We start from the raw sequence: 11,952 nt of genomic DNA, 5'->3' as shown, positions 1-11,952 counted from the left end.
AAGTTGAGATGGCCGAGTTGGTCTAAGGCGCCAGATTAAGGTTCTGGTCCGAAAGGGCGTGGGTTCAAATCCCACTCTCAACAAAACACCTAAATGATTTTGTTTGCTCTTTAACTTTAACAACCAAAATCGAACGTGCCGTGCCTAAAGTAAGTGGCAAACGGCTTAAGGGCTTTTGTGGTTGCGAACTAACTTTAACAACCAAACGGATCACATTTTGGTTGTTGTTTTATTTTTTCTGCTGGTTTGACTAGGTTTGATGTTTTTGTTCTAACATTTATATCATTCTATATGGGCCACAGATTTTTTAAGTATTGAGTTCGAAAATTTGCAAAAAGCTATTTTATTTATAAGAACATAACAGTTAAACAATTAAAATTTAAGGGTCAACTCATAATAACTAGCCTGTAGGGATAAATTTGTATGCTTTGAAGCTCTAGAAAGATACTTCCATAAATAGTTTCTTTGTTGAAAAAAATCTATAATTTTAAAACTTTGCATAAATCGATATAAAATTATTTTTTGTTTTTAAAAAATTAATGACTATGTAAAGGAAGGCGTCGAGACTTTCGTGATCGATTCGCTGAAGAGAGCGGTTTATCTTTGTTTCAACAATTTAGAGCAGAGTGGTAGTCTTTTACTCAACATTCCATTTGAATACAAATGGTATCCAAGTGGTCGTGCCGGAGTGGTTATCGGGTATGACTAGAAATCATATGGGCTCGCCCGCGCAGGTTCGAATCCTGCCGACCACGATCCGTTTTTTGTTTTTTGTTTTTGTTTTCTTTTTTCTTTTTTTTTTCTTTTTTTTTTCTTTTTACGCTGGGCCCTCTGCAAGTTTCAGTCCCGTTAGGAACAAAAATTAAACGCCGATGCGTGGAACGACTAATGCAATACAGATCCCAACAAAGTTCACAAACAAACTGACCACACAGCAAGCTGGTGAGTAATTGTGCCTCGTAACCCCTTACAATTCCAAATTCCCAAACACAGCTCTCTCGGCTTATACCAGACAATTAATTCAATCCTGGGTGCAGAGAAGAACCTTCATTCATTTTCATTCATTCAAGCAAGTGATGATCTTGCTAAAACACTAACATCTGCGCCATTAGTGACCATCAAACTGAGGCAAATTTTCTAAATTTCTTCCAACCAAACTAATTGGATGCTCCAAAATTATCAGAAAAGAGCAAGAGGCCTCCAATTCAAAGTCTATGTGAAAACAATTCCATTAGTTATATAGTATTAATGCAACAAAAGCAAATGCAACACAGAATTTTCAGCTTCACACACAGCTAACATCATAAATAGGCAGTCCTGACAGAGTATTGAAATTTATGATCCCCTAAACACTGTTAAAGGATCCAACAGCTTATCGAGTCTTCATCTTCTTTTCGGCTTGAAATGCTGCACATATCTTCTTCCAGCTCCTTATCGCGATCAGAGTTGGTATCACAACCCACGAACTGTTTGCTCCAATGTAGTAGGCCCAGTAGTAGAATGGACTGGTCGAGAAGTTGTCGCCTTCTAAATATGCAGTAATGAAGTATACCAAGCACCCGTACAGCTGTCCGAGACAGATGGCAAACTGGAGAATATAGCTGTATGATTTTCTTGATGCGATTGCGAACCTGTCATGGATGAAACAAACCTAATTAGGATAATGAAAAAGCCATGCGTAGTACTTTGTCGAGTGAGATAAGTGTTGCATGGAATATGTATATCTGCTATATAATTTAATAAATTAATATCTGATAATAATGAAGGCAAACAATAAAGAGAATGTCGACAATTTGCAGCTTCGCAAATGCAGGCACGGTATGTAGTTCTGAGGAAGGTCAGACATTATGTATGTGGACTCACAAAATAATGCAAGATAAATTGTCTATATCACTATATTTCTGTCTTTACATGAGCACATTCAGAGATAGCCATGCATATCATGTAATTTATCTGTCAATATTTCAATGCACGTTAAACTGCTATATAATTGACACGCTGTACAAATTCCATAAGAGACGCACACAAAACACACATATTCATCCGACAATCCGTACAGACATATATAAATACAGGTTACATATTGTTTCTATTATTTGACGAAGTTTATTTCATAATCTGAATTGAATATCCAGGAAAAATCATAAAGGATAGAAATGGTAGTAGAATTTGAAAAACTAGGTCAAACATGACATTCTTTCAAAGTTTCATAGAAGGGAATTGTTGGCCAAGCAACTAACTAATGAACAAAACCCACTAACAGGCATACGTAGCATTGCAGCAAAGAGGATAACAAAATAGTGAATTCTGGCAACCAAATCATCTTACGGTAAGCACTGAAAAGCCCTGTAATATTAAAATCTTATCTCTGTCGATAGCTAATTTCAGTCAGAGATGAATCTTCAGAATTACTAATATATTTTTTTGATAGAGATTGGAGAAGAATGGGGCAAAATAAATGTACTAACAAATAAAGAGTACAATTCTAGAAACATTCAGCTCAGCAACAACCTTTATCTATGTTCATATATTTGGCGAAGTTCAGATAAAGGTAAGCCATAGAGTTATCGGATCAGTTAGCATAAGAAAGGAACTTGCATTAAGTTATAGGATCAGTTACTAGGTGAAAACAAGTTTCTACAACACATCGACAGATTCAACAGCATATACCAGGTTCTTTAGTTCAAGATGCATCGAATTCTCACATACTACAACAAACAGGCACAATTGAACATTGAATGAGCATATTGAGCATAAAAAATATATTACTTTCACTTTGTAATTCAATGAACAGGATACATTGCTGCATCCACAAAATTCATGAAGCAATCTTATGATAACTCATACTTCAATTGCCATGCATTACTATCACTGTTTATCAAAAGATGGAAAATATCTCAAGAGTTATGCAAAATTGATCACAAGAGGACCATAAGAGAAAATATTTGATCCAAAAACTCTTATCAACCATCTCTGCCACCCACCCCCCTTTTCATTCTTCCAATGCATTTTTAACATACTTCCAACAGGCACTTAACATGCTATAAAAGCTACAGTATAAAAAAATCTGCGTAATGCAAATAATAGCGGGCAAGAGTCTCACACTGCAAGAAGGCAAGCCGGACCCTCAATTGCAGCAGTTATTCCTTCAACAGTAACAACTGCTGCATCCCTGCCGACGTATCTGGAGTCACCTTTGCTATACTCCTTCCCTGTAATGCGATGTTTACGTCACGATCACAAACATTCTGATAAGAACTCAACACTCCAGCAATTCGATGCGAAATCTCGATGTTTGAATCAGGAATAAGCAAGTATGATAGGAGCTTACAGACTTCAGCCAAGTAATGGGGAGTTTTCTCCTTGTAGAACTCGGGAGTGAAGGCAAAATACCCCTCGAGAATAATGTGAGTAAGCCCCGTAAAAGCCCACCAGCACATGAGCAAGCGATCGGTCTTTGTTATCTTCGAACAACGCCCTAAACTCAATCCAATCGAGTCCAATAAGAGGGATCAGAAAACCAGCCAGCGAACAGGCATTTATTGCTTTCATAAGCACTACTTACAGTATGATCAGCTAAAGACCATTAAGGGTTAGTTCTGCGACAATATAGCTAATAGCTAATAGATCCCAAAAGAACACATAAAGGTAGCCTCTCTTTTTTTTTCCACAGGCATTTCAACAAACAGGCTGCGGGGATTGCATCAAAGAGAACAGATTTAGCATTCGGAAGCAATTTTTTCTATTATCAGAATTAGTTGCATACACGACAAATCGCAACGAAGGGTTCGATCCAAAAGAGCATTTCAAACAAAACCTTCCGTATCGACCAAATCGACATCGGTCGGGAACATTAACAAAAAATTAATTCAAAAAAGGAAGAGAAAATTCATCAAGGAATCAATAGGGGAGCAAATGGTCTCAGCTGCGGCCGCATCTAATGAAGCGTTTGGAAAAAGAGGGGAAAAAAAAAAAAATCAAAGCTTTTGATGCGACGGAAAGCTGAAATGAAATTTTGTGGCGGAAGCAGCAGAGAAGAAGCCGCAATTCGGATCCGCTGCTGCTGCTGCTGCTGCACAGAGAGAGAGAGAGAGAGAGAGAGAGAGAGAGAGAGAGAGAGAGAGAGATGAAGGGTGCTACCGGAGAGGAGCCAGATGAGAGCGACGAGGAGGAGGGAGGCGGCGAGATAGGGCAGCAGAATATCCCTCTGCGACAAGAAGCACGGCACGTAGTCCGGCAGATGCAAATCCCGAGGCACGTACGGGTGCTGCTGCTCCGCCGCCGCCACCCCCATTACTCTTCTACTCTCGCTCACGAGTACTCTGTGCGTTTTCCGAGTCAACGCCTCCGCCCTCGACAGGATAGAAACAGAAACGGGCTTGATGCGGGCTTGTGATCTAAAATACAAAAATAAGACGAAGGCAGAGGAGGACGCAATGACAAGCCTCCTGGTTATAACTTATAATATTTGTTTATTTATTTAATAATTATTATTATTTTTAATGCTCAGATCACGTTGCCACTTGCCAGTTGCCACCACCTACTCCTGCTCTTGGGCCTGGGGGTCCATGCTTCCATGCTCCCCCCATATCTGATTTTTTGTATTATTATTTAATACTAGTAATATTATTGTGGGTGCAAATCGTTTGGATAGATTCTGATTAAAGGGAAAAAAAACAAATTAGTCAGCACCATGTGGATGTTTAAATTTGGTCGATGTAGTTTTTACTGCTATTTTCAAATGCCTAGTACTTCTCTCGTCTTCTTCATTTTTCTGTATAAGTCGTGAGAAACTTAAATGGAGATCTTATTAACGAATATTTTTTATTAAGAGGTATTATCTAACATTTAAGGCGTGTTTGGTTCGCTTCTTTTTCACCCTGGAATCGGAATCGGAATGCTTAAATCCGTTTGTGGGTGTTTGGTACGCAGGAGTCTCATTTCGATTTCGATTCCCAAGTGAAATGGGAATTCCCTGATCACCTCTTTTTTCAATCCGGCCTAGGAGACCGGATTGAAAGTCAAATCCGGACGGAATGGATATTTATTCGGATTAAATTTATTTTTTCAACTTTTTTAATTAAAATATGAGTTAAAATTTAAAAATTAAATATATAATTTTAAATTTTAATTTAAACTTAAATTAAAAATTAAAATTTAATCANTTGAATTTAAATTAATATATTATAAAGATAATGTTAGTATATTAATTTGATTACGTTTTTTATATCCACCTAAACCAAACACCGACAATGGAATTATTTATTCCGATTCCGATTCAGGTGATGAACCAAACAGAATTAGGTAATGAGTCATTCTGATTCCGATTCCAGCTTATTTTGATTCCAATTCCGATTCTGACTCCGACTTCAAACCAAACACACCCTAAAGTATCTTTATTAAAAAACTAGGAAATTTCAACTTTGATTTCTTATGAGTTAATCAGTTTCAATTTCTTATTTAAAATTGTAAATTTTCAAAACTAATTGATATTGAAGAGTACATTATTTTTATATATATATATAGAGAGAGAGACAGAGAGAGAGAGAGAGAGAGAGAGTTTCTAAAATATTATCAGTACCAAATGGACTTCGTTGTCACCCATTTATTTTTGCTGATAGAGTTTTTAAATCAACGATCAGTATCTTTAAACCTAATCTATACTATTTGAAGTATTTTGAAATTTTGCTTTTAGATATTTCAAATAGTATAGATAATATTCAACGATAATCGATCGTCGATTTGAAATAGATGGCTCTCTCTCTCTCTCTATATATATATATTGTGTGTGTAATTTAATATTCATGCGAACAGATTTTGGATTTGTTTCCTTTCAATGCAGAAAGTAAAGATGGTTCATGCTGCAGCAAATGATCGAGCGAATAGAGGCAATATCAGAGGCCGCCGAGTGCTGAATTCATATTATGCCCCTTTTCGGTCCCAACCCCACCTGATTCTATTCTGCTGCTCGATTTGTCTCGCTGCTGGCTAGCTTGTGGCTACTCTCTCAGTCTCTGCTCTCATCACAACACTTCAAGCAAAAGCAATCGTACAAGGGAACCGACTTGGACGGCACGGATTGGAGTCAAAGATGCGTACAGGTGCGTGCGGTGCACGGATCATCCACCAGGTGGTGGAAGTTTCAATAACTCCTCCTTCCTCTCTAAGGAAGTGCCGCCGCGTGTCCTTCTCTGAATCCCCTCATCTCATCTCCCACTCGGGGTGCTTCTGTTGCCACAAAGAGGAAACGCCGCAAACTCCACAAAAATCACCACCAGCACCAAACGTCTGCTAGCTCGAATCGTCTCTACCTCCTGCCGAAAGATTAACGCACAGTTAGTCAATTAGTTGATGGATCATCCTCGGCGGCGGCGGTGGTGGATCGACGTGAAGACGATCTCGTGCAGGGGCGTCAAATCCTTCGTCCCCTTCCAGAAGCCCTATCTCTACGCAATCCTCTCCCTGGTGTTGGCGCCCGATGATGACGATGATGAGCAGCAGCAGCAGCAGAGGACGCCGGTGGATCTGGACGGCGGCGAGAACCCCGAGTGGGACCACCCCATGCGCCTCTCCTTCTCCTCACCCCGAGTGGGACCACCCCGTCCGCCGCCGCTGCTCCTCCGCTTCGACGTCGCCGCCCGCAGCATCCCGCTCCTGGGCGACAAGGTCCTCGCCGCCGCCCAAGTCCCCGTCGCCCACCTCCTCAACGCCACCGCCGAGGAATCCCCTGCGGGCGCCCTCCGCCACCTCAGCTACGAGCTGCGGGCCCCCGACGGCAAACCCAACGGCGTCCTCACCTTCTCCTTCCGCATCACCACCCTCGGCGTCGGCGGTGGCGGTATAACCGATCACGTCGATCCCAGCTTCAACGTCGGCGCCCCCATCTCCGCATGCGCTCCCCAATACTCCCCTCCGACGACGAACGTCGTCCTCTACCCTCCTCTGGATTACCCGCCGCCGCCGGAGATTTATCCTCCTCCTCCTCCTCCTCCCCTCTTTCCGGATCCGGAGCCGCTCTATCCCCCGCCTGGGACCCGTTTCCCCTTCCAGGCGCACGATCTGGAGTTGTATCCTCCGCCGTCGGTGCCGGCTCCCGTTGCTTGCTATCCGCCGCAGGATCCGGGCTGCTCCTGTCCTACACCGCGTGGAACGTACGGATGCCCAACGGAGAACGGATGGGATCGGCGGGGTTTGTTTGGGGGCAGCAATTGATTGCGCTTTGGGTGGCGTGTTGGCTAATGGATTTAAGTATAATAATGGCGTAGGAAAATTTTGTATACTTTGCCACTATGTTCCCTTCTTCTTCTCCTTCTTCTTCTTCCTGTACATTTACGCATCCACAATGTACAACTCCATATAAGACACGCCGACAACGAAAGAGAGGCGGGCCAACGCCGCCCCCTCCATATAAGTGANATGTAAATTAATGTTCTTTTTTTTTCTTTTTTTTTTTTTTCTCTCTCTGATGAGTAAATTGCAATGTGTGGAACGACTATGCTTCTATCTTTTTTTTATCAATTGCAGTAGGCACTACTACTTTCCAGAGGTAGGAAGACTCTGCAAGTTTCAGTCCCGTTAGGAACAAAAATTAAACGCCGATGCGTGGAACGACTAATGCAATACAGATCCCAACAAAGTTTACAAACAAACTGACCACACTGCAAGCTGGTGAGTAATTGTGCCTCGTAACCCCTAACAATTCCAAATTCCCAAACGCAGCTCTCCCAGCTTATTCCAGACAATTGATCCAATCCTGGGTGCTGAGAAGAACCTTCATTCATTTTCATTCATTCAAGCAAGTGATGATCTTGCTAAAACACTAACAACTGCGCCAAAAGTGACCATCAAACTGAGGCAAATTTTCAAAATTTCTTCCTACCAAACTAATTGGATGCTCCAAAATTATCAGAAAAGAGCAAGACCAAGATGATAGGGCCTCCAGTCTATGTGAAAACAATTCCATTAGTTATATAGTTTTAATGCAACAAAAGCAAATGCAACACAGAATTTTCGGCTTCAAACACAGCAAACATCATAAATAGGCAGTTCTGACAGAATATTGAACTTTCTGATCCCCTAAAAACTGTTAAAGGATCCGATAGATTATCGAGTCTTCATCTTCTTTTCAGCTTGAAACGCTGCACATATCTTCTTCCAGCTCCTTATCGCGATCAGATTTGGTATCACAACCCACGGACTGTTTGCTCCAATGTAGTAGGCCCAGTAGTAGAATGGACTGATCGAGAAGTTGTCACCATCTAAATATGCAGTAATGAAGTAAACCAAGCACCCATAGAGCTGTCCGAGACAGATGGCAAACTGGAGAATATAGCTGTATGATTTTCTTGATGCGATTGCGAACCTGTCATGGATGAAACAAACCTAATTAGGATAATGAAAAAGCCATGCGTAGTACTTTGTCGAGTGAGATAAGTGTTGCATGGAATATGTACATCTGCTATATAATTTAATAAATTAATATCTGATAATAATGAAGGCAAACAATAAAGAGAATGTCGACAATTTGCAGCTTCCCAAGTGCAGGCACAGTATGTAGTTCTGAGGAAGGTCAGAAATTATGTATGTGGACTCACTAAATAATGCAAGGTAAATTGTCTATATCACTATATTTCTGTCTTTACATGAACACATTCAGAGATAGCCATGCATATCATGTAATTTATCTGTCAATATTTCAACATACGTTATAAGTTAAACTGCTATATATTGACACGTGGTACAAATTCCATAAGAGACGCACATAAAACAGACATATTCATCCGACAATCCGTACAGACATATATAAATACAAGTTACATATTGTTCCTATTATTTGTCGAAGTTTATTTCATAATCTGAGTTGAATATCCAGGAAAAATCATAAAGGATAGAAATGGTAGTAGAATTTGAAAAACTAGGTCAAACATGACATTCTTTCAAAGTTTCATAGAAGGGAATTGTTGGCCAAGCAACTAACTAATGAACAAAACCCACTAACAGGCATACGTAGAACAACAAATATAAGTAACGAAGACTAACGGAACCAACAAATATAAGTACCATCTATTCTAAGAACCTAGTTTATAAGAGAGAATACCAGAAGAGCACCAGTTAAAACGTATTGAGAACTCTATAAAAGGTAGAAAACTATTTGTCACTATCATTACGTACCGTTAACTTCATACTCAATAGTATTCTAACGAAGTACTTAAAACACATACGTCGTTACATAGGACAAGTAACTTAATGTTTCACTTTCATTATATAAAAAATACGAGTTATACGAGTAAGTTACAAGTTAACACGGCCAAACAAGATCGACAACATCATACACTCTTAAACTACGTAGAACTTGATTTCTTGGACCATATACGACAACTTAGGCAACTACACAACATCTATGAACAAAAGTGGATCATTGACTAGGATATTGAATTACGTTCAGGGAAAGAATACGATTGACTAGGCTATTGAGTTACCGCATGCAAATAGACTTGAAGTGGTTCATATACTTGTATCTATTTCCAACGACGACTCGACTTACAAAGATCTTAACATGAGAAATAAACAATCATGTAAACAAAACGGGGTAAGAAGAGGTTAGAGACAGTTTTTTTATATAATCATTAAGACTTCTAAGTGGAGACTGACTTTAATCGATAGCTGTCTCTATTCTAAAATTATAATGTCCCGAAAAGTCGCGAATGGTATTCTACTAAACCAACGGTCTTAAGTGATAAAACAATAGGAGAAACGACGTTACGATNAGCTACAGTATCAAAAAATCTGCGTAATGCAAATAATAGCGGGCAAGAGTCTTACACTGCAAGAAGGCAAGCTGGACCCTCAATTGCAGCAGTTATTCCTTCAGCAGTAACAACTGCTGCATCCCTGCTGACGTATCTGGAGTCACTTTTGCTATACTCCTTCCCTGTAATGCGATGTTTACGTCACGATCACAAACATTCTGAAAAGAACTCAACACTCCAGCAATTCGATGCGACATCTCAACGTTTGAATCAGGAATAAGCAAGTATGATAAGATAAGAGCTTACAGACTTCAGCCAGGTAATGGGGAGTTTTCTCCTTGTAGAACTCGGGAGTGAAGGCAAAATACCCCTCGAGAATAATGTGAGTAAGCCCCGTAAAAGCCCACCAGCACATGAGCAAGCGATCGGTCTTTGTTATCGTCGAACAACGCCCTAAACTCAATCCAATCGAGTCCAACAAGAGGGATCAGAATACCAGCCAGGGAACAGGCATTCATTGCTTTCATAAGCATTAGTTACAGTATGATCAGCTAAAGACCATTAAGGGTTAATTCTGCGACAATATAGCTAATAGATCCCAAAAGAACACATAAAGGTAGCTGCTTCTTTTTTTCCACGGGCATTTCCAGTTTTCAACAAACAGGTGGCGGGAATTGCATCAAAGAGAACAGATTTAGCATTCGGAAGCAATTTTTTTCTATTATCAGAATTAGTTGCATGCACGACAAATCGCAACGAAGGATTCGATCCAAAAGAGCATTTCAAACAAAACCTTCCGTATCGACCAAATCGACATCGGTCGTGAACATTAACAAAAAATTAATTCAAAAAAGGAAAAGAAAATTCATCAAGGAATCAATAGGGGAGCAAATGGTCTCAGCTGCGGCCGCATCTAATGAAGCGTTTGGAAAGAGGGGGAAAAAGAAAAAAAAATCAAAGCTTTTGATGCGGCGGACAGCTGAAATGAAATTTTGTGGCGGAAGCAGCAGAGAAGCTGCAATTCGGAGCCGCTGCTGCTGCTGCAGCACAGAGAGAGAGAGAGAGAGAGAGATGAGGGGTGCTACCGGAGAGGAGCCAGATGAGAGTGACGAGGAGGAGGGAGGCGACGAGGTAGGGCAGCACGATCTCCCTCTGCGACAAGAAGCACGGCACGTAGTCCGGCAGATGCAAATCCCGAGGCACGTATGGGTGCTGCTGTGTTAGAACAAATTCCCGAAATCTGACTGTGATTAGAATCTAAGTAATTTTGTAATAAAAATAAAATCAAACTTACATATAAACGTAAATATTCAAATAAAAATATGATCTTATCCGAAAATGTACAAAGTACTGTCCTAAAGCGTATTTCCGTCCTTACGTGCTGGATTAACCGGAAATAACACCCTAAGATACGACCGGAATTCCTTCTCCTGCGAGCACGATCGTGAAGGAGGTTGACGGAGCACGCTCTTTCTCGTTACGAGAAAGAAGCGGAACGGAATGATATTCCGTTAGACGCAAGAAACGGAACGGAAAAAATATCTCGTTGATTTCTTTCTCATTGAGAAAGAAAATAAATAAATAATAAAATAAAATAAAATAATAATAAATAATAATAACAGTAAATATTAAATGAATAATTCAAGAGTCAAACTGAATAAAATTCAAACTTTAAAATTTTGAGTTTTTTCACAAACAATCCCCTACAAAACTTAAAATTTTAAAAATACAAATTAAAGTAAAAAAGAATTACTGGGTGTTCATACTATGCAATGTGTGAGATGTCTTTAAGAGACTTAACCTCACTTAAGGCATGTTTGGTTCAAGGGTGGAATTGAAATGGATAATGGAATGGGAATGAATTGGAATAGTAATTGGAATGACCCACTCCTCCAAGACGTTTGGTTTATTTATGGATTGGGAATTGGAATGAGTTATTCGCATTTTATTATTTGGTTCGTATAAACTAAAAAAATTATAGAATACTATAATACTAATTTTACTCTCAAATATAAATTTATATTATTTAAAATTTATGAAAAATATAATACTATTCTTTAATAAGTTTTCCAAAAAAAATATCAAATTTATTTTTAAAAACTTTTATTGATGTGGGTTATGGATAGGGTTTTGAGAGATGATAGTTTTTTTTTTTTTTTGATGAGAAAGGGGTGAAGAGAAGGAGGGTGAGATGGTCACATGG

At 39.6% G+C, this 11,952-nt stretch overlaps 3 protein-coding genes and 2 non-coding genes across 6 annotated transcripts in view; 3 read left to right on the top strand and 2 right to left on the bottom strand.

The window, feature by feature from the left end:
• Positions 3-83, top strand: TRNAL-AAG. Its single transcript has one exon. It is a non-coding gene; the product is annotated as a tRNA-Leu (tRNA).
• Positions 675-755, top strand: TRNAS-AGA. Its single transcript has one exon. It is a non-coding gene; the product is annotated as a tRNA-Ser (tRNA).
• Positions 1,177-4,542, bottom strand: LOC109725312 (probable 3-beta-hydroxysteroid-Delta(8),Delta(7)-isomerase). The gene is made up of 4 exons (XM_020254450.1): positions 4,141-4,542; positions 3,332-3,478; positions 3,104-3,212; positions 1,177-1,631 (listed from the first exon to the last, which is right to left on the bottom strand). Exons 1-4 carry the CDS (start codon positions 4,292-4,294, stop codon positions 1,373-1,375), a joined length of 669 nt encoding a protein of 222 aa, XP_020110039.1. The 5' UTR covers positions 4,295-4,542; the 3' UTR covers positions 1,177-1,372.
• LOC109725367 (protein SRC2 homolog) lies at positions 6,159-7,326 on the top strand. Its single transcript, XM_020254527.1, has one exon. The coding sequence runs from the start codon at positions 6,352-6,354 to the stop codon at positions 7,210-7,212; it is 861 nt and encodes a 286-aa protein (XP_020110116.1). The 5' UTR covers positions 6,159-6,351; the 3' UTR covers positions 7,213-7,326.
• LOC109725366 (probable 3-beta-hydroxysteroid-Delta(8),Delta(7)-isomerase) overlaps positions 7,940-11,952 on the bottom strand; it is a 99,147-nt gene continuing 95,134 nt past the window's right edge. Inside the window, exons 2-5 of one of the 2 annotated variants that reach the window (XM_020254525.1) lie at positions 10,835-10,964; positions 10,056-10,202; positions 9,823-9,931; positions 7,940-8,362 (exon numbers count right to left, since the gene is read on the bottom strand). In XM_020254525.1, coding sequence (XP_020110114.1) covers positions 8,104-8,362; positions 9,823-9,931; positions 10,056-10,202; positions 10,835-10,964 — 645 coding nt within the window. In that variant the 3' untranslated portion in view covers positions 7,940-8,103. The remainder of the gene's footprint in view (positions 8,363-9,822; positions 9,932-10,055; positions 10,203-10,834; positions 10,965-11,952) is intronic. The other variant, XM_020254526.1, reaches the window with a different exon arrangement.

Source organism: Ananas comosus, linkage group 20 (genome assembly GCF_001540865.1).
Source record: "Ananas comosus cultivar F153 linkage group 20, ASM154086v1, whole genome shotgun sequence".
In the NCBI taxonomy this organism is placed as follows: Eukaryota; Viridiplantae; Streptophyta; class Magnoliopsida; order Poales; family Bromeliaceae; genus Ananas; species Ananas comosus.
Note: the sequence above shows the minus strand (reverse complement) of the source record. Positions and strands in the feature narration are given on the sequence as shown.